The 22,308-nt window shown below is 41.4% G+C and overlaps 1 protein-coding gene across 5 annotated transcripts in view; it reads right to left on the bottom strand.

Annotated features, from left to right (window-relative positions):
- MID1 (midline 1) overlaps positions 1-22,308 on the bottom strand; it is a 463,742-nt gene that overhangs the window by 188,525 nt on the left and 252,909 nt on the right. Inside the window, exon 1 of one of the 5 annotated variants that reach the window (XM_075589410.1) lies at positions 9,431-9,712. The exons of 2 other annotated variants lie outside the window; for them this stretch is intronic. In XM_075589410.1, the coding sequence (XP_075445525.1) occupies positions 9,431-9,460 (30 nt within the window). In that variant the 5' untranslated portion in view covers positions 9,461-9,712. Of the gene's footprint in view, positions 1-9,430; positions 9,713-22,308 lie in introns of those variants that run through there. 2 more of the 5 variants (XM_075589409.1, XM_075589403.1) reach the window with 2 other exon arrangements.

Genomic DNA, 22,308 nt, shown 5'->3' on the forward strand with positions numbered 1-22,308 from the left:
GTGAGCAGTTCGTCCTCATTGGCTGAACCGTTCACGAGCCGCTGACGTCACGCGGAGATCGCTGTGGAAGTCAAAATCCTCTGACTTCCAGTGATTGCGACCGCGTGACGTCACCCGTCGCCGTCGCGCCCATTATGGGCACCTGCGACGGAGTGCATGTACTTGCTACGGCGCTGTGCAATGTCGCAGTCGCCGAAGCAAGTACTATAAACTTGGCCATAGAAGCGTATTAGCATGCTTTGCTATTCTATAAACCCTTCACGCATGTTCAACCAGTGTTTAAAGGGCTTTTAGAAGTGGTTTCACTCTGGCTCTGCATATCCTATCGAAAGCCTCCATCGCGCATTTTTTGACTAAATCTGCTATTCTAGTAGCTCCGTTATGCAAACCGCTACTTAAAAAAAATCACATTTTTTTCACACCACCTCAAGGGTGGCGAGATTGCTTTTGCGTGTTACATCCAGAGCCTGAAATATGGGTTTGGCCGAGAGAACAAATCCCATAAGTCAGACTGGGGATGGAGGGTGCACCTCTTCCGCTTCTAAAGCGCGTACAAGCCACGCGTGGGCTGTTAAACCGTACGGTGTGTCACTTTATTTTTTAAAGGTGTTTAGAAGAAGCTGTTTGCAATAGAGAATAGGGATTTTTCCTCACATTTCATTCCACTACTTCTGAACATGCCAAACCGCGCGGTTTAGCACGGGCAACGTCGGAGCTACTAGAATAGGCCCCTATGTATCAATGCACCATTTTCTGCTCCAAGGTGCTTCATATTATTTTTGTTATCTTTTATTCCTATGGCGCCAACATACTCCACAGCGCAGTACATTGTGGGAGGGAGAACAATAGCATTGTATGACAAAAGGGGACATGCATGTTAAGATAAACAGACAATAGGAAGAAGGTCCTGTATACATATGTAACAAGCTTGTTGAGCCCGTTTCTTACGTCTGATGACGATTTGTAAACGAGAAAGGTTTACGCCTGGTGGATCTTTTAACGCAGACAGAAGGGAGAAAAGGTGACGCAGAGAAGCGCCCGCCATGATACACCTCATTATAATCTGTGCATCATGTAACACTTCCCTCTCTCTTCCTTTTAATACTCTTCAAATTGCAAGCAGGGCACAGGCTGGAGCAAAGGCCTTGATATATAAGTGCAGGACGACAATGCTTCAAAATAGCCTTGGAACATGAACCTCTGTGCGTGTATCTTTTGCAGTCTCATGTAGGAGCAATGTGAACTAACAGCTCATTATTATTATTAAATGACTTTTACAAGCAGTTAGTTATATTATCTTGGGCCTACGCTTAACGGTGTAGCGAGTCAAAAAATGGGATGTTTTACATTTTTGTACAATTAACGCACTATTGTAATATTCAATGATCTTTCTTTTCTTTTTTTTTATTAGTAGATTGTTTTTATATTTAAACACTCCTGTTAACAAAAAAGGTAGACATTTCAGAAGTAGAACAATATATATATATATATATATATATATATATATATAAAAAAAAATCTCTATGCACAAAAATAGTGTTAAACAGACCGTCTGCAAAATATGTTTTATTTGAATATAAAGTCTTACAACGTTGCACCTACAATAGCGTACCTTTATTATATTCCTATAGTGCAATAAAAAAAAAAGGTTTTGGGCTGGGATCGCTTGAGAAAATCCATAATGTCCAATTTCATTTATTTGAATGCATTGGCTACACAGAAGTCAACCGCTACCAATTCATGTGGTAATGAGCCGTGGTCCACGAAAAAGCAGGCGCAGAAAGAGAGTCAGCAGAACAGACAGGATGCTGAGCAGATATTAAATTGTTCATCTATGGCTGTGTGACATGGCTTCCACTGACAATTTCAGGCAGCAATGCAAAACTAGGTCAAAGCCAAATGACCTATCTAACACAATAAGCTTTATACACATATTACAATGTAGACTCTGTCTATGGGCATGAACAGCCTCTGTTACCAGTATGCAGTGTGATGCCTCCATGGCCTTTTTATACGTTATTGATACAGTATGCCCTACTAATTAGAAACAAAGATTTGGGGGGGGGGGGGGGGGAATCAGCCATTTCGGTGCTCAGCCATGACAGCTTGATTTCCATTGAGCAAACAATGGGAATATGTTATAAAAATTCACCGTTTGCCTGGATCAGTTTCAAACTTAAAGAGATCATCAAAATGTTTGTAATAAATAGAAGTGGAAATATTGGGATATAATTCCACACTTGTTTTTTAAAGGTGCATCGGTGATGCTTCGGGAAAAAAAAGAAAAAAAAAAAGTATTTAAAAAACAAAGAAAACATTAGGTAAAAAAAAATGGCAAGTGATTGCCATGCAATGCTCTCTTGGATTATATTAACTATTTTGTGCAGCAATTCATTTCACATTACGGTGTGTTTGTTTCACATTAACCTTGGCGATGTACATGCTTCCTAATCTCGGTCTAGGAAGTTTCGACTTGCCCATCTCGCCGCCACCGATCAGACGCTGGGTACAGCTGGCCGACGGCCGTTTCCCTGCGAACGTAAATCCCTAACCTTAACCCCTTACCGCTAATCCAGGCCTGCACAACTCCAGTCCTCAAGGGCCGCAAACAGGCCAGGTTTTCAGGATATTCCTACTTCGCACAGCTACCTCAATTAGTGGCTCAGTATGACTGAGCACTAATTGAGCCAGCTGTGCTGAAGTAGGGATATCCCGAAAACCTGGCCTGTTTGCGGCCCTCGAGGACTGGAGTTCTGCAGGCCTGCGCTAATCGGACCCCTTACCGTAAAAACCCTCAACCCCTTAAATTAACCCCTCACCCTAAAACCCCTCACCGTAACACGTTATCCCTCAACACCTTACCCTAACCCCTAATCAGACCCCTTACCCTAAAACTCAAAACCTTAACCTCTTACCCTAATCCAGGGGTGCACAAAGTTTTTCATGGGCACCCCCCTGCCTGGGAGCCCAAGCGTTTGCCCCCCCCCCCCCCTCGCTTAGAACCCGGCGTCAAATGACGTAGTTCAATAAAAAGGTATCCCTCTGCTTATTTATATCACATGGCAGAAGAGACCAAGACTTTGTACACCTAAAAGAAACAGTATGCCTGGATTGCATTTTTTCCTTTTGTTACTTAGATTGGATCTCTTCTTGCCGTCTGCAAAGCTGTTTTTATTTTTTACAACCTGGATACTTTCAAATATTAAGTATCTGGGCAGGGGGGAGGGGGGGGGGACGTTAAAACAAATTCTCCCAACTCTAGGGTAGGCTAAAGCTTACTAATGGTAACTTCAGAAGCTAGAGAAGAGTCATGATTTTTTTTTGATTTTTTTTAACCAGACCTGCTCAGGGAGACAGATATTAACATTATATAAGTTAAACTCACATAGGCTGCGGGGGGTTGCTGCTCTCAGGCCAATTCACTTGCACCTTAAAGCATAACCTTTGGCGCCTAAAGTTGTGCGCACTGCTGACTGACCTGTCGGTCACCACCACGACAAGCAATAGCGCTCCCAGCATGTGCTACTAAGGCTTTGTTTATAGTGCAGGCTCACACACCTGTCCCCTGAGCTATCCGTGCCCCAAGCTGGTTCGCCCTCATTGCTGAAACGCTCACGTGACATGGCCGTGAAAAAAACAAAATAGTTTGTGTCGTCAAAATTCTGCCGCGCAGTTGCTCTTCCTCATGCGAACTATGGCCGGCCCGATAGAGCTGCTGTATTTTGTTAGCGCCGCACGCATTATAATCACGGCCTTAGCGTAGAGTAAAGTGGGTAGAAGCAGAGAGCCGGCGGCCGAGGCGCTCGAGAGTTGTGGGGTGGAGCCTGAAGCGAGGGAGCCAGTCGGAGCGCTCTAGGATTCTGCCCGTCAATACTCTCATATCATACTGTAGCAGGGGGGAAGGAGTGTCTGACATTTGTGTGCCGGTGTGTCACAGAGCCCCCCTCCCCGCATGTCAAAATGCTGGCTCCTACAAATTATGGCTGGCTTTTAAGTATTTTATGTGTGTGTCCACTCCTGCCTTTAAGCGGCAATACAAGCAGCTGTTTTTATTTACTTTATTTTTTTACATAGGATTGAAGCAGGGGTCTCCAGAGCTAAACCCCCCGCTTCCCGAGATCCCTCCATAGGGGGTGCCGGTAGCCGCTCCGGCTCGCTAGCAGGGTTCATGCAATGCCGGATTTTCAAGCCGCCCGCCCTGCGGGCCAATAGGAGGCAGTGACGTTATCCGGTGTGGCTTCCTTTGGCCCACGGGACGTACACTTTGCCAAGATACCGCGGCACCTCCTACAAGCAGAGGGTCCTCGGAGCTGAAATGAATGGGATTCAGCGCATGGGACCCCCCTGCTTCAAACCTATGATAAAAAGAAAAATTAAAAATTAAAAGCCGCAACGATTGCTCCTTTATAGTCGTGCTAAGGTTAAAAACGTTTTAGTAAATCTGGCTACTGCTTTTTCCTTCTGGTACAATAGTACAAGCAGGAATATCTTACCAGCATTGTAAATTTGACAAGAATACCTTTCCAAAGCCAGGCTACTTATTTAGTTCAAGGTTTTTTAGCATGTCAAAACTTGGTGTCTGTAAGAGAAAAAACTACAATGTCATATTATACAAAGCAAAAAAAAAACCCTGACCATTGTTACTTCCAGGCTATCCAAGTGTATTATTCAAAGGCAGGAAGCGCCTGCTTTATGATGGTGTAAAATTTGACACCCTTGAATCGACATGAAAGTACTATTTGTTCAAAAACGTGTAATCAATTATTTTATATTGGAGAGCCAGAGTGATGTATTACTCCCGGGCAACTAAAAAGAACCATTGTAACGAGAGTTAGGTTTTCCATTGTTTTATTTTTAACAATGTTAAAAAAAAGGCCTCGTAGGTAAAACTTCAAATTTGAATATGTTCCGATTCCAAAATACTAAAAGCATGTGCAAAAAAAGAGATAAGAGTGGTATTTGTATAGATTAAGATGTTCTCCTCGGCGCCTCACCCGCCCCCCGTCAAATGATGCGCGGGGTCATGTGACGTCACATCGCTATGGTACGGTCGGGTTACCAGGACAGCACGTCGCAGGAAGGTAAGTGTATTATAGAGGTCTCGCGCGGTCCCCCGGCATTTAATTTTAGCGTGGGACTGCTATAACTTCCGCCCCTCCCCTCCCACAAAATCTAGCGCCCCCCATTTTGCGCACCGCTGGATTAAGACATTCAGCAGACTGTATAATGTAATGAGCATCATCAAGAACCATTTGCTCTTTTCCCCTTGCGCTTGATTGTATTTTTCAGATACTGTACTATTGATTGTATTATACATCTTTATTGTAAGCCTCTTTATTGGTTCTTTTTTTTTTTTTTACATATTTCAAACTGTCTCACGTTATATTTTTGGGTACAGCAACAAAGTCTTTTTATTATATTATTTATAATTATTTTCTGCAAGTCAAATTTAAGATGGCGGTCTCCCTTACATTTCTCTTCTCCCCGTTAAGAGATGTGCGCACATTTAGGTCGGCGAAAAAAAGTTAACTTTGATCCAAAAGTTTTCAACAAGTTGATTTTACACTAAAAGTCAACGGGCGTTTGATGTTTGATTCATTTTGACGACTTTAGCTGTCGCCATTCAATCGAACTTTAAAAGGAAAATGTAGAAATCATGTAAAAAGGCAAAATGGTGAATTTTAACCCCTACGTGCAATTTCGCTACAATTTTAAGCATCAACGGCTTCATTTAAATTGTCGCGGTTTTGCTAACTTTTTGCAGAGTCCGGTTGATGCTGCGGATCTCAGGCAGGTTCGCAGATCTCTGCTCTGCATCATATACTATTAATCTAAGGACAGTCCGCCGTGGTCAAATTTAAATCTATGAGCAAAAGGATCAGATCAGGAAGGCAAAAGTTTGCAGACAGTTACCAACCATTTCTAAACCTTTCAACCCCCATAAAAGCGTACGCATGGATTTATAGTCTGAGCATGTAAACTGAAGCCCCGTGTAATGCATTCTCCGTGTTTAAGGTACTATAAGACCCTGACTAATCTGAGCATTAAACTACAAGAAAAGAATAGAAAACTCTGCTCATACCTTAAGGGCAGAATCAAAAATAAAGTGATGCTAAGTTTAAAATTCTCAAATGTACCTGTCCGTAATGCTTACAGCAAACACATTACACTAGTATATTTAAAACACATGGCTTGGCAACAGTAAAACATTATTTCCATTTTGAGATACCACTGACACTTTCTCTGCTACCAAAAGTATATATATTACCGGCATGGTTTCAATGCAAACGTATCAGTAACAAGCCAATTACTCTTGACAGGTAATCTTGAAAAACCATATTTTTTTACAAAACATTGTTTTGTGAATTAAACTAAAAAATATTTAGCAGTGTTTGTGGACAAAAATAGCTGTAGCGCGTTAAAAGGTTTGACCGACACACACATGTTGTTCCTGCATTTAGTTTATAGTTTATAAACACATTTATGAAACTATCAACATTTTAATTAGAGATGTGAAGTTTCATATACGATACAATGAATGTACATCATTGGTGGGCAACAGGCAGCCAGGTAAATGCATGTGGCCATCCGTGGCTTTACCTGTGGCCGTCAAAAGCTTACCACCCCTGCGGCCCACTCTCAGTGCAAATGGAGTGGAGATGTTGCTGTGTGGAGCATATAGCTTCTTCCCAACCCACATCCTGCCTAATCACAGTGCTAATCACAGTGTTAATCACAGTGTAAGGAGAGGAGTGGGACAGTATTCATCAGCTTGCTACCATTAAGAAGTTGACTGGAGGGGAGAAGCTCATATCAATGGCTGCAACGTCCCTTCTGACTGTGCACTATATATATGTATTTTTATATATTTTTATTGTGTATTTCACATGGTTATCAGCATATGAGCAAAACCGGTGTGTGTGTGTATATATAAAAATAATCACAATAATAAAATTATGTATAAACTCTGAACATGTGACATGTTCTGGCTCTGTGACCTTCACGAGGTCACTTCATATCCTGCTCTAACATAAACAACACACACAGTATTTAAAAAAAAAATTATAATATTTACAGAATCTAAAAGGACATTCATGCAATGTAAAACACAAAGGAAAAAAACAAACGAAATAAACATTTGTTTATTTAAAAGTTAAACATTTTAAATCTTTATGGTTATTCCTGTGTGTACATTACAAACTTCAAGTCTGACCTCTACAGGCAGGGAATTGCAATTAGTCTATACTGATGGATGCACCTTAACATAAGTAGTGTTGTATATACAATAACATTGGCAGGCACAATCAGTCTGTGTCTCAATCTTACAATCTAATTGTTGCTGCCTGGTGAATAGGGAGATAAAAAGACTTACTCAAGGTCACCTTGTACTAGGACTAATCCCACTTCAATAAAATGGCCTTTACCACCAGGCCCCTCCTTCAACTTTTACATTATTTATAGGTTGGAAAATACTAATTCAAGATTTCCTGATGTAAAACTGATTGCATTTTTCATGACAGTAGCACTTAATCCTACAATAACATGCAATACCCCTACCCTATGATTGACTATCTTATGCTGTAATGTGCGAAGTAAAGAGCAAGTTCTAAATAATGAGTGTATTAACAACACTATTTTTTTACCACAGTGTATGCAGTTCTCTACTTAAAATGTGAAAGGCAGAAAGAACAAATGGCCATAAGAGTTTACAATCTAGTTTTAGTTCCTGGGGCACAAAAACTATAAAGTGGCATTGGCAAGTTCAAAAGGAGCTTTTCCCATCCAAACTCTAATGCAAAGTCTCATTCTTCTCGTTGTTGTCAATATTAAGTAGAATACATTTCTGACAATCCACTACCGTATGAGAAAGGTTTTTTTTTTTTTTTAAGAATTACTACCTTATGTCCTGAGAAATCTTCTGTCATCACTGATTAATGCCCTGAGAATATATATTTTTTATCATCACCAGTGCCTTGTCCTGAGAATGTTTGTATCGTCACTATTTTATGTCCTGAGAATATTAGCCTAATCCCTATTTATATCCTGAGAATATTAGCATAATCCCTATTTTATGTCCTGAGAATGTTTGTATTATCACTATTTTATGTCCGGAGAATAATAGCATCATCACTATTTTATGTCCTGAGAATATTAGCATGGTCCCTATTTTATGTCCTGAGAATAATAGCAATAATAACATAAAATAGTGATGATGCTATCAAAGAACTGATAAGGATTGCAAACCACTCAGTCTTAATTTTGCACCCTGAATCTAGTGCTTGGTTGCCTATACATGCTAATCATAAACACAACTATGTTAACAAACTGCCCATTGTCCCCTGACTGCATCTCTTCTGTTCCCACAAACCTACAGCAGAGGTTCCCATAGTTACCCTGCATGTATATTTACCACCTAAGTGATCAAAGCAAGCAGACAACACACACAAGAAACTTGCCAGACTTCCTACTGGGTAAATATCAAGCCATTCATTAACTGATACACTTCTTACCTACGGATTCCAAGATCATTTGTTCTTTCAAAAGAAACAGGCATGTCTATAGGAAGATTACAAAGGTGGGATCTACCAGATCTGATATGAGAAATATTTTGTGTGTAATTTTATTTATATAGCGCCAACAATATACGTAGTGCTGTACGACACTACAATACAAGGCCAATACATTTACAAACACTGAGAATAGGTGCAACAGGTAAGTGACAACATAAGACAAAAAGGAGACCCCGACTCAAATGGCATACAATATAAAAGTGTATTTAGAAAAATGCAAATGATTAAGTTTGATCATTTAATGTGTTGTTTTTCTTCACTATAGAAAACAACGTACAGTACAGAGTTGCAGTTGCAATAATTACGTTTTATGACTATGTCAAAGTGATGTAAAGTACAAAATAGTTTCTTTAGCAGCAACAGTTGCGTTCATGCATTTCTGAAGGCAGACAGCCATGCTATGTCTGACAGCCAATACTGTACATCTAATCTAGCATTGTATATCATGTTCAGACTACATCAAATTAAACTGTTTATATTCCACGTTATGTTGCAGATTCTCTGGGTGACATGGTTAGGAAGAGAAAAAAAAAGAAGATTGAAATGCTAAGGAAAAACTTTGTATGAGTTCAGCACGTGATGGGCAACCATTGTCAATAACAAAGATTCATTTGCATAATCTCATTGCTGAGAAAACTGCATCAGACAATGAATCTCTATCCCCTCCAAAGGATCTCGTTAAAATGCACACAAAGCCAGTCATTGATCAGCCTTATTTCCTAAGGATAAAAACTTGTGCACAGCGCTGTGGCAATGAAGAAATGTGTGGCACAGGCTCAGCATTCAGCAGCACCCAGAGCTCATGTTACCACTAAGAAGACCTGCACAGTGTTTCCCAGCCAGCAGCACATGTACCTTACCTGAGTCATGATTAGAATCCCATAATCCATACAGCTATGCAATGCAACAATCTGTCCTCAGTGTAGCTGTGCAGTGGGTTAGATAAAGCAACAACCCATCCACTGTTTCCCCTTTGGAGATCCCTCTTTCTCTCTCTCTCTCTCCTTAAGGCAAATAGCAACTTTGCAGGAATCTTTCCCACTGTAGCCTATGGGAAGCGAAGAGCCGGGAGAAGCGGCCGTCCGCCTCTACTTCATTTCAAACCAGTGCTCCGGCTATGTAGTTAGCTGTGTGAGTCAGGGCCATGGGGTATCTCGTCCAATCAGGGCAAAGGGGTGGGGTTTGTGGGGATTAACCACTTGGGCGCTGGCGTTAGCCGCAGACACGCCGCTTCCTCTGCAGCATTCCAGGGCTGGGCGAAGGCTGAAAGGGTTAAAGAAGCCCCCAAGGGCTTTGAAACGCAGCATGTAAAGGCTGCAAAAAGAATCTGCAGAGATTCCCATTCTTATCTGATGGAAAGGAAGGGGGGGGGGGAGAGAGATTATCTCACTTCCGACCTTGTTGCTGAAGCTATTTAACATTTGTTACATTCAGGATTGTATTGTCTTCTGCAGTTCCCACTGCCTGCATACCTTGAAATCAATTAGGTTAACCCATGTGTTGCCAGGAGCTTGCAATTCTTTTACTTCTGTGCTGCCAGAGGGAGGGAGGGGGTGGTGTGTGTGTGTGTGTGTGTGTGTGTGTGTGTGTGTGTGTGTGTGTGTGTGTGTGTGTGTGTGTGTGTGTGTGTGTGTGTGTGTGTGTGTGTGTGTGTGTGTGTGTGTGTGTGTGTGTGTGTGTGTGTGTGTGTGTGTGTGTGTGTCTCTCTCACATCTGGTAAAATGGAAATTATTAAAATACCACCAATTACAAAGGAGTTAAAATTATGTAATACAAAGCATCATAGTTGAATATATATATATATATATATATATATATTTTTAAATGGCATCAGCTCATAATGAAACAATACCAAATGTCAATTTTTATTTCATTAAACATTAATTTATTGGAAAAATTCTAACACCTTGTCACACAGTACCAGTTTTTGTGTAAGGAAAACAGTATGCCAATGCCACCCTTACATTTTTCTGGAGAACATTGCACACTCATGATGGGATATTTGCTACTAGTGGGGAAGCAGCCGCTCAGTGAGTAAAGACACCAACTGTGTAAACAATGACACTAAATTTGAATCAGGGGAGTCTGGTTTAAATCCTGGTGTCAGGTCCTTGTGACCTTGGGCGAGTCACTATCTCCTTGTGCCTCATGCACCAAAATCATAGATTGTAAGGTAATCTAGACAGGGACATTGGCTGTAAAAAAAAATCTAATGTGCTATGTGTGTGTGCAAAATTTCAAGGAAAAAACAATGATTATTATATTGTGTAGAAAGAGGCCGAGACGACGACACTTTAAAGAGTTGTTTTTAAAGCAACAATCCCCTGTAAAATGTTTTTTTTTTTTAATTATTGTTTGTTTGTTTGTTTTAAGCTTACATGTAGCAGGATTTTCCGGTGGTCCCCCAACATCCGGGGACCCCCAGTTCTCAATGCGGGAAGACTTGTAATTTGTTTGTAGTTTAAAGCCATCTTCCATTGCCACATGACATTAATTAGTCTCTAAATTCTTACTGAGAGAAAATAAATAAATAGAAACGTAGCTGCTCAATGTTGATTGCTAAAGGTTATTTTGAAGCTTATGGTTCTACAACGATGATGATACTTAGAGGGAAGATCCACAGAGCTTCGTTAAATCTGGGCTACTAACGCGACGTTATTTAAATAGGTAATGTCCAATAGTTTTTCTCAGTTTAACAGGTATCCACAAAGCTAAATATACAGTATGCAACAACAATGGCCGTTAGTGATCTCTTTAGCATAGGCTGTGTGAAGTTAGCACTGCCTTTCGTTAGCTTCAAGTAACATGGCGTTAAGCCTGTCTTACCCAAAGGTAGCATTAGGCCATGGCGCGCACGCGGCTCTAAGAAAATGCAGGGAATCTATGGGGCCGGCCATAGTGCGCGCGAGGAAGCGCGGCAGATTTTTCAGCAGAGAAATAATTTTGTGTTTGTCGCGTGTCGGCCCGGGTCACGTGAGCGGTTTAGACAATGAGGGTGAATCGATCACTTGATGTCACGGCCATTCCTCCGCCACGCTTCCCCGTCACTGTGGATCACAGGCCACAGATCGCTGGGCCGACAGGCTCGCGCGCCCACAAAATCCGAGGCCTCACTACCATCAAGTGGTGTTTAATTAAAGTAAAAAAACAAACCAGAAGACAAAAGAGGAAAAGAATCCTGTAAATAACAATTTGATAGTTAAATTGTACCTAACTGTGGTCTTACACTTATCCAGACCCTATAAAAGACTTATTTCAGGGTTTGGATGTTAGTATCGCCACTTTTTGCTACTACCTAACTAATGTAACGTTAACTATAACAGAGCTCTGATATATGCGTTGTTAGAGCCTCTTTTGCTTATCATTAGCACTAACGTCCGTTATAGTAACGCAAGGGCTCGTTACAGCTGAAAACAGCACTTAACACATCGTTACTGAGCTTTGAAGATCCCGTTGACATGTTAACTTCAGTTAACGTATCATTAAGTCTTTAACAGAGCTCTGTGGGTCTGCCCCGAAAGCAGGGGAGTGCAAGCTTTTGCTGCTGCGCCCCCCTGCCTTGCCTACTCTGGTGCTCACGCCCCCCCTTACCTTGATGCAGCGTCAAATGATGCCGCGGGGTCATGTGATGTCATGTGACCCGTAGCATCATTTGACGCAACGAGCGTGACGTCACATGACCCGGAGGCGTCATTTGACGCCGCATTGTCACAGAGGTTTCACAGGTAAGTTGAGGTTGCAGAGGCCTCCCGCGATCCCCTGGCATGTAATTTTAATGCGTTGGGGGAAAGCGCAGGGCCTCTGCAACCGCTGCCCCCCCCCCCCCCAAAAAAAATCTCGTACCCCCCACTTCGTGCACCCCTGCCTTAGGGGAGAAATAACAGAAAAATGTCAAGAATAATATAAACCATTGTTATTGTTCATATTGATTAATTCAACCGTTGCCCGTGTTAATTTTTAATTTTTGCAGCTCAGAAACATTGTTTTATTTTTTATTACATAAATCTGTATGCCTAGCGTGTTTTTTCCCCAGTTAATACATAGGGGCACACAATATAAAATGAGATCTGTGCCCAAAGCAATCTGTTTCCGACACTTAGCACATAGGCCCCAACATATTTATTGATTATATTATTAATTCATACTTCTAATAACCATTTATTGATTAGGTTTTTTTTACCATATGCACACGAGTTGATGATCATCACGTAATATCATTCTGTAGTACCGCTACCATTGGCTTGTAATATTGTGCTCGCTGGTGCGTGCGGGCGCGCGCACAGCATTGCGCATGGTGCAGGCGTTTTGTGTGTAGAGGGTAAGCGGTAATGCGCACTAGGGGGCGTGGCTATGACATCACAGCACTAGGCCACACTGTGATTGGTTCATTGCGTCACGTGGCATGGCGACAGCGCGAAAATACAATTCTCTTGTACTTTCCCTGGTCTGCGGCGCCACCACTCATGGCCGTGCTCGCGCACGGCCGTAGTACAGAAAGGTCTGGCTAACCCAGCCAATTATAATTGACGCGCATGCACTATATTACATGCCTCAATGACTGCACTTAAAGGTTTCTGTCATTTTGAATTGACCAAACAGATAGTAAAGATACCAAATGTCCTTACTGGCTTTGTAAATAAGAGGATTCTTGATTATCTTGTCAATACAAGGCAGACTGTGAGGAAACAGGAAATCTGAAAGCCGGTATCTTGCACAATTACAAGTTCTGTAGCTGGCAACCCAACCTTCAGAGTGTCACAGCTATGACTATTTCTGTTGTGCTACCTACATGACTATAAAGGTGCCACTACCTTGTCTGCTTTTAGTCAGGAACAGTGTGTTATAGGTATAGGTATGGTATCAACACAGAAACCTACTGCACTGGTATAGTCACATTGTTATCAACTTACATCTCCTTGATGAGTCTTAAGGTACATTATAATTAAGTCAATAATGCAGAAATCAATACGTAACACTAACAACACAATCTTCAATAAGGATAACATACAACTTCACATACCCAGAATTCCGTTTCACTTCAGTGAGGCAAACCAGATACAAGTGAAAGACATCAACAGACATCTGGACAACTTGTTTCTTTTAGTAAGGCTATAAAACAAACAAACTAATAATAATAAAAGAAGAAAATGGAAGATATGCACTTTGTTTTCCTAAGCACATTGAAATTATACTTTAGTGGTGTAGATGCAACTATTTTCTGGGTGAAAAGGTCTGGTAGTCCATTCCTTTAACACATGAAAACCTGTAAAGGTATAAAGAAACTATTGTGTTATTAATACCCTATAAAAGGCAGCTATGCTGAGGCAGATAGTAAGAGATGGCATTAACAGGGTAATTCTATATACTCCGGAGAAGCCGTTCGGCCATTTTCACATGAAAATACCCATTTACAACAATGGGTTTTAGTCAGGAAATGACCTGAAAGTCTACCACAGAGTATATTGAATTTTCGCCCTACGCCTTCTATTAGATCAAGACCGATACTTTAACTACTATACCATGCTGCCATCCATGCTGAGAAACCTCAAATGCTTGAAATTAAATAATAGCACTTTATTTCGAAGAGTTGCCTTGCTTCAAACAAAAATGGAACAGAAATTTGGCAACATATAACAAACAAAATAAATTATCATATTGCTTTAATCAGATTTCTTTTCAACAAATCTGTACTATTAGGCATCATATTTTGAAAAAGGATAATTTGCTATAAATCCCCACTTTATATTTAGCTGGTGTGACTCCTTTCATTGGATCCACATTTAAATAGTATATAAGTGTGGTACCTTCCTCAGATGTCCAAGTCATAAAAAAGCCTTTTCCTTAGGTGGTCTCATCTGAGGAAGAGCCTGTTTGCTGGCTGAAATTATCATAAAATCAGAACTCCTGCTGACATTTTTTATGTTGCAATAAAAGGTGTCACAGGCTACAAAGAATGAAATATGTTCTGCTATTAACAATTCAGGGGAAGTGACCCTCTGAGGACACCGTATTGCCAGGTCTAAAACCAATCCTGGATGCCTACCCAGGGCCAGCCTTAGGGCTCAAGGTGGCACAGTGGCACAGTGGCACACTGGCAGCGGGGCCCCCCTACAAAAAAGTTGAGGGAAATTACGAACGGCCCTCCTCTGGCAACATCGCGGTGTCATCGCATATGATGTGTTGCCATGGCAACATGAAGTCGCGGCCTCATTTAAAGTCGGTCACCATGGCAACGCAACACTACAGGAGGTAGCCCACTCCGAAAAAGGTAAAACCCCTCACACAAACACACCCACAGACACCTTTCCCTCTCTGTCGTCCGGGGGTCCCACGTTTCCTGCTCTCCCTCCTCCTATCATCGCCCGGATCCAATTTCCGCCTGAACAGAGGGGGGGAGCTGAGGAGAGGGGGCCCAGCGCTCCCTCCTTGAGCTCCCCCCCTTCGGTTGGGTGGAAGTTGGATCCCGGCGCTGACATAAGGAGGGAGCGTGGGGCCCCCAAAGGCGTGAAGGCCCAAGGCGGCTGCCTTGCCCTAAGGGCGGTCCCGCCTACAATGCTGATGCGGAAGCAGGAAGGAGAGCGTGCACGTCGACAAGGAGACAACGGAAAACGTCCAGAGTGGGTGAGAGTGTGCCCATATGACACTCACTGTTCATTTTCACTTGGAAAAGTGTGAATTTAATTCCCTTAGCCGCCCTCTCCCCCGTCAACTAATTAATTTCCCCTATAGTAAATTATTTTATGCTACGTATGCTGTTTTTTTTTTGTGAGGATTGATGCAGCATGAAGAATACCTGAGTTTACATGCCCACCTGATTTTGAAACAACACGAATGTGTTGCGAGTACTAATTATTTCTTATTTTGTGCACTTCAATCACCAATTTATTATTGTTTTCTTGCCAATTGGATTTGGTCATATTAACGCTTTATTATTTTACTTTGCTCGTTTAAGCTTTTTTGTTTTTTTTTCACACAAGTTATAACGGTTCTAGAGACCGTCCTAAGGAGCAGCATTTAGTAGTGGAGCACTTTAATATTTCATTATTCACATAGTGTTGGTTTGTTTGCACCTTTTTATGCTATATAGAAGCTCATATGCGTCTGCAGGACTGCAAAATGTCTTTTCCTTAGGTGGTCACATCTGAGGAAGAGCCTGTTTGCTGGCTCAAGTGATCATAAAATCAGAACTCCTGCTGACAGTTTTTATGTTGCAATAAAAGGTGTCACAGGCCACAAAGAATGAAATATGTTCTGGTATTAACAATTCTATTAGAATCCTTGAATGCTTAAGTAAACATTGAATGTATACATGCCTAGTTCACAGTCCCAAGGTACAACAAAGAATCCAGTCGCTCCTCCTTCTGTTACCGTGCACCTCACGACTGGAACAATCTACCAGAGACTCTCAAAGCTGCATTCCAGTTTACATTTTTTTAAGACTTCAGTTCTCACATTTAACCTGGTCTTCAACAGTTAAATACGCCCATAACATATTGTCCATGAAATGTCTCTAACTATAATGTGCAACAATGTATTGTCATTATAAGTTTGTGCCCAGGACATACTTGAAAATGTATGTATGTATTTATATTTATATATATATATATATATATATATATATATATATATATATATATATATATATATAGCGCCATTAATGTACATAGCGCTTCACAGCAGTAATATACGTGACAATCATATAAATAAGAAATAATATAAATAACACATAAAGGGGAGAAGTGCTTCAGAGATAAAAGTAACATTTAGGAAAAGGAGTCCCTGTTCCGAAGAGCTTACAATCGAATGTGTTGGTAGGAAGGATGTACAGAGACAGTAGGAGCGTGTTCTGGTAAGTGTGTCTGCAAGGTGCCAAGGTTTATGTATGAGGTGTAAAGTATCAGCCATGGAGATACTCCTATGCTTCTTAAGCAGGTGTGTTTTGAGGTGGGTCTTAAATGTGAATAGAGAGGGTGCTAGTCGGATATTGAGGGGAAGGGCATTCCAGAGGTGTGAGCAGTCAGTGAGAAGGGTTTAAGAGGAGAGGGCTTTAGATACAAAGGGGGTAGAGAGAAGACATCCTTGAGCAAAACGCAAGAGTCGGGATGGTGTATAGCGAGAAATTAGAGCTGAGATTAAGGAGGAACATAAGAGTGTAAAGCTTTAAAAGTGAGGAGGAGAATTGAGTGTGTGACGGGATTTGATAGGAAGCCAGGAGAGGGATTTCAGCAGGGGAGACGCCGAGACAGATTTCGGAAATAGTAGAGTGATTCTGGCAGCAACATTTAGGATAGATTGTAGGGGAGAGAGGTGAGAGGCAGGAATGGCAGACAGCAGGAGCTTACAGTAGTCGAGATGGGAGAGAATGAGGGTCTGTTTCAGCGTTTTTGCAGTCGAGCAACAGAGGAAAGGGCGTATCTTGGCAAATATGAGAAGAGAATGTGAGAGAGGAGTCGAGTGTGACCCCTAGGCAGTGTGCTTGGGCTACTGGTTGAATGATAGTACTTCCAACAGTAATGGGGAAGGCGGAAATAGGGCCAGGATTGGGAGGAAGTATGAGGAGCTTTGTTTTTGCCAAGTTTATGTCGGCAGAGGGCCATCCAGGATGATATAGCCAAAAGACATTCAGAAACTTTAGTCTATACAGCAGGTGTAAGGTCAGGGGTAGAAAAGTAAATGTGTGGCATCAGCATAGAGGTGATATTTGAACTGAAGAGATGTGATTAGGTCACATAGAGAGAGTGTGTAAAGCGAGAAGTGAAAAGGTCCCAAGACAGAGACCTGGGGTACCCCCACAGAGATCAATAGAGGAAGAGATGGTGTTAGCAAAAGAGACACTGAAAGTATGATGGGTGAGGTAAGAGGAAATCCAGGATAGAGCTTTGTTACCAATGCTAAGAGTATGGAAAATGGGAAGGAGAAGAGGGTGGTCCACAGTATCAAATGCTGCAGAGAGGTCGAGGAATATGAGCAGAGTGTAATGACCTCTGTCTTTGGCAGAATGGACGTCATTAGTTATTTTAGTGAGGGCTGTTTCAGTGGAGTGAGCAGTGCGGATGCCAGATTGTAGAGGGTCTGGGATGGAATAGGTGTTCAGAAAATGGAGCCAGCGAGAGAATACAAGATGTTCAAGGAGTTTAGAGGCAGAAGGGTGACAGGTCGATAGAAAGACAGGTAGGGTCAAGCTTGCTGTTTTTCAGTAATGGTATAACTGTTGCATGTTTGAAGGAAGAGGGAAAGGTACCAGAGTAGAGGGAGGAGTTAAAAATGTGTGTGAGCGTAGGGGGTATAGTAGGAGCAAGAGGTTTTAGAAGGTGGGAGGGAATGGGGTCAAGCGGACAGGTGGTAGAGGGAGAAGAGATCAGCAACGACACATTCTCTCTGTAACAGCGGATAAAGAGTCAAGGAATGCAGGAGGAGAGTTAGGAAGAGGTGTAGGATGGGAGGAGGATACAGAGGGGATGGCCTGATGTATGGATTCCACCTTTTCCTTGAAATAGTTGGCAAAGTCCTGAGGTGAGATGGAGGAAGAAGAACAGGCAGCAGAGGATGCTCTGAGTAGGGAGTCAAAGACAGAAAAGAGTCGGCGTGGATTAGACTTGTGCGTGTTGATTAGTGAAGAAAAGTAGGTTTGTTTAGTTTGGGAGAGGGCAGAGTTGAAACAGGATAGCATAAATTTGTAGTGAAGGAAGTCTGCGAGAGTGTGAGATTTCCTCCAGAGGCATTCAGAGGAACGAGTGCAGGAACGCAGCATGCATGTGTGGGGATATTTAGCCAGGGTCTGGGGTTCAAACGGTGAGGACGGCAGAGAGAAAGTGGGGCATGTAAATCAGGAGATGTGGATAGGGCAGAGTTGTAGTTCCTGACCAGGTTTTCAGGGTCTGGAGCAGATCTGAGAGAGAAGAGGGAGGAGCATAAAGTGGATTCAAAAGCTGGTAGGCTACTAGAGCGCAGGTCTCTGCAGAGACATGGGGTAGATGGAGGTGGAGAAGGAGAGAAGTGAGAGAGAAAATGAGACGAGGTGATGGGCGGAAAGAAGAAAAGGGGAAATGGAGAAATTGGAGAGAGAAAGTTTTTGTGAAAACCAAGTCTAGGTAGTGGCCATCCTTGTGGGTGCTGGCTTCAGTCCACTGTTGAAGGCCAAAATAAGTGGTTAGAGAGAGAAAGTGAGAAGCCCAAGGGAGAGAGGGGTCATATGGCAGTTGATAGTCCCCAAGGAGAAGAACAGGGGAGTCTGAGGAGAGAAAGAAAGAGAGCCAGGATTCAAAGTGAGGGAGAAAGACAGAAGGGGGATGAGTAGATTTAGGTGGGCGATAGATGACAACCACATGGACAGGGAGAAGAGAGAAAATATGGACAGTGTGAGTCTAAAAGGAGGGAAAAGCAAGAGAGGGAGGAGTAGGAAAGGGTACTAAGGCAGTAAGAGGAGAGCAGGAGCCCCATGCATCCACCCCTGCCATCAGGGCGCGGAGTGTGGGAGAAAGAAAGGCCACCATAAGAGAGGGCAGCTTCCAGAGCAGAGTCAGACTGACTGAGCCAAGTCTCAGTTATAGCAAAGAGGAGCAGAGAGTGAGAGAAAAAGAAGTCATGCACAGAGAGGTAACTCTGAATGTATTATGTCCTGGTTAAACATTGTACAGTATAAATTAAATAAATAAATTAGTAAAAGGGCACTTAATACACCAATTCTTCATAATCTGACTATCAGGCATGGTCTCATTCTTTCATACAATTAGAATTAAAGATAGATATCATATTTCATTTTTTCAGTCAAAAGATTCCACATGTGAGAAATTGCTGATATTAGCTCTATGAGACCCAAATGTTTTGTATGCAATATTGGTGAGATTTATGCTTTTTCAGATACTTCATAATGCACCACTGGCCGCACCCATTTGAGAAATATCTGAATCTCCCCTACTTTGCGGGTGAATGGTTCCATGTGTTGTGCTGTATTATGCATTTGAATTTTATTGGTATGATGTTTATCTTTTCCGTCATCCAAAATGTTCCCCCCTGTTGGCCATTACTTCACAGCAGTACTGTTATCCATACCACTTGGAAAATGGAAACATTAATTTATTGGGCTTTTTGCTGTAAATATTATCAAACTGAACTGTTAACAGCGGGCCAAGGGATATTTTTTAGTCACTTACACGTGCATTGTATGGAATTGTGTTTCTATCCACATTTAAATATTTAGTCTCGTAGTGCCAGTGCTTTCTTTGCAAGTTATAACATTTGCTAAATTTATAGATAAACCAATACAGGCATTACCACTCAAGGGTAGGTTGATGTCTCCTGTACAATATTATTGAAATGTATGATTAATCAGTTTTAAATAGATAAACTATTTTTGGCTAAGCTAAAGAGGTATACAGGCAGTCCTCGGTTATCCGACACAATGCGTTACTCAAAATGGCGTTGTAAAGCGAAACGTTGTAAAGCGAAACACGTTTTCCCATAGGAACACTGTTTAAATGAAAGGTTCCGTTCCTGAAGGCATTTTTAACACTAAAATACACCAAATATTTTATGCAGACAATAAGATATGCAGCACACACATAAATGATATAGTGTATATACTGTATTATATATATAATATAACATAATAAATAATATATAGTATAATATAATATTATATAGTATAATATTATATATATACGCTCTTACGACGCTTTGCAACGTTGTTTATGTGAATTTGTATATATATATACACACATACACAACGTTGCAAAGCGTCGTAAGTGCGTTGGATAAGCCATTTTGGCGTTGTAAAAATGAATATAGGTATGCATTGCATAGCGTTGGATAAGCCATTCGTTGTAAAGCGAAGCGTTGTAAAACAAGGACTGCCTGTATACCTACTGTACATACAGTATAATGACTGAGCTGAAGAGATATATACCTACATATAGTATAATGGCTGAGCTGAAGAGATATATACCTACATACAGTATAATTGCTGAGATGAAGAGGTATATACCTACATATAGTATAATGGCTAAGGTGAAGAGGTATATACCTACATATAGTATAATGGCTGAGATGAAGAGGTATATATCTGCATACAGTATAATGACAGCTGGCAAAGTACACACCTACATACAGTATAATTGCTTAGATGAAGAGATACATGCCTACATATAGTATGATAGCTGAGCTGAAGAGGTACATACCTATATATATTATAATGGCTGAGTTAAGGAGGCACACATCTACACCCAATATATGTGATCTTTATATACTAAATAATTGAGTGAGAGTGTTAGCAGAAGATAATATTTGGCACAAGTGACAATAATTGTGTAGCTTAATTGGATGCATGTCTGAAAGGGAACAGAAGTAGTTGTACAATGTTGCATCTAAAATATTTTTTAGATTAACAAAAAGGCACATTTTAAATAATATAATTTCCAATATCTACCCACTGAAGCGCGTCAGCGTGTGATAAAAAAAAACAGTTACATTTTACTGATTGCTAAAGGTTGGAATACAAAATAAATACCTGCATTGATAATGACTTCCTGTTTGATTTCATTTAGATTTAACTTTGATACATTGGTGCTGCTTTTACCGATAGTGGAAAATAAAGTTGTTGGGTGGATAATGCCAACATACTAGTGGGGATGTATCAAAGCAAAATTGGGGAAATCATGTAAATTTCATCTTGCATCAATGTATCAAAGCCTTTGCTCTATGGCAGTGGTTTTCAATCTTTTTTTGGTTAAGGAATAATTTTATTGTGAAATTCTGCAAAAACCCAACCCTCTAATAGCGCGTCTGAGATCAGAAGTATTGTAAGGAACCCCAACCCTCTCTAATAGTGTCTGAGATCAGATGCATTGTAAGGAACCCCAACCCTCTCTAATAGTGTCTGAGATCAGATGTATTGTAAGGAACCCCAACCCTCTCTAATAGCGCCTCTGAGATCAGATGCATTCAGAGCAAGATTTAGACACTCTGGGGCCCAGAGGCACCCAGATTATGGGGGCTTTCCTCAAGGCGACCCTCCTCCTGCAGCATCGTAGCATAATGCCGTTGAGTCGCCATGACAACGCAATGCTGCAGGAGGAGGGCAGCTCCAGAGAAGTTAAGACACCCCTTTCTCTCTCACACCCCACCTCTCACCCCTCCTTTCACACCCCACTATCTCTCTCCCCCTTACCTTCCCACCTCTCTCTCTGTCCCCCTTACACTCCCACATCTCACACTCAAAAAACCCCAACACCCAAAATAACCCCCACAGGCAATAACCCCCTTCCCCAATACACACAGTCACCCCCTTCTGCAAATTACATACACATTACATATAACCCCCTTCCCATTTCCCCAATACACTCAACAATAACCCCTTCCCTCAAAACACACCCTAGTTCTATATTAATGGTGAGGTCGTATATATGAGGGATGTGGGGGTGTGTATGAGTGGTGCAATAAACACGTGTGCCCATTTTTATGTGAAACGTGGAACTTTTGTTATTTTTGTGTGATGTTTTCTGTATGGTTTTCCTTACAATTATAGAGCAGGAATATGTATCATCAAAACAATTCTCCAAATTGTACCACAGTATCAATATTCCTCACACATATAGTGCAAATCGTACAACGCACGTTCTAAATATTTTAGATGCAAAGGCTTCAGCTTAGACATTGAACACTTCTTCAACAATCCAAGGAAAAGGAAAACTACATCTGTAAAGATTGAAAAAGATTCCACATACCAACGATGCACTTTTGA

Source organism: Ascaphus truei, chromosome 3, assembly GCF_040206685.1.
Source record: "Ascaphus truei isolate aAscTru1 chromosome 3, aAscTru1.hap1, whole genome shotgun sequence".
In the NCBI taxonomy this organism is placed as follows: domain Eukaryota; kingdom Metazoa; phylum Chordata; class Amphibia; order Anura; family Ascaphidae; genus Ascaphus; species Ascaphus truei.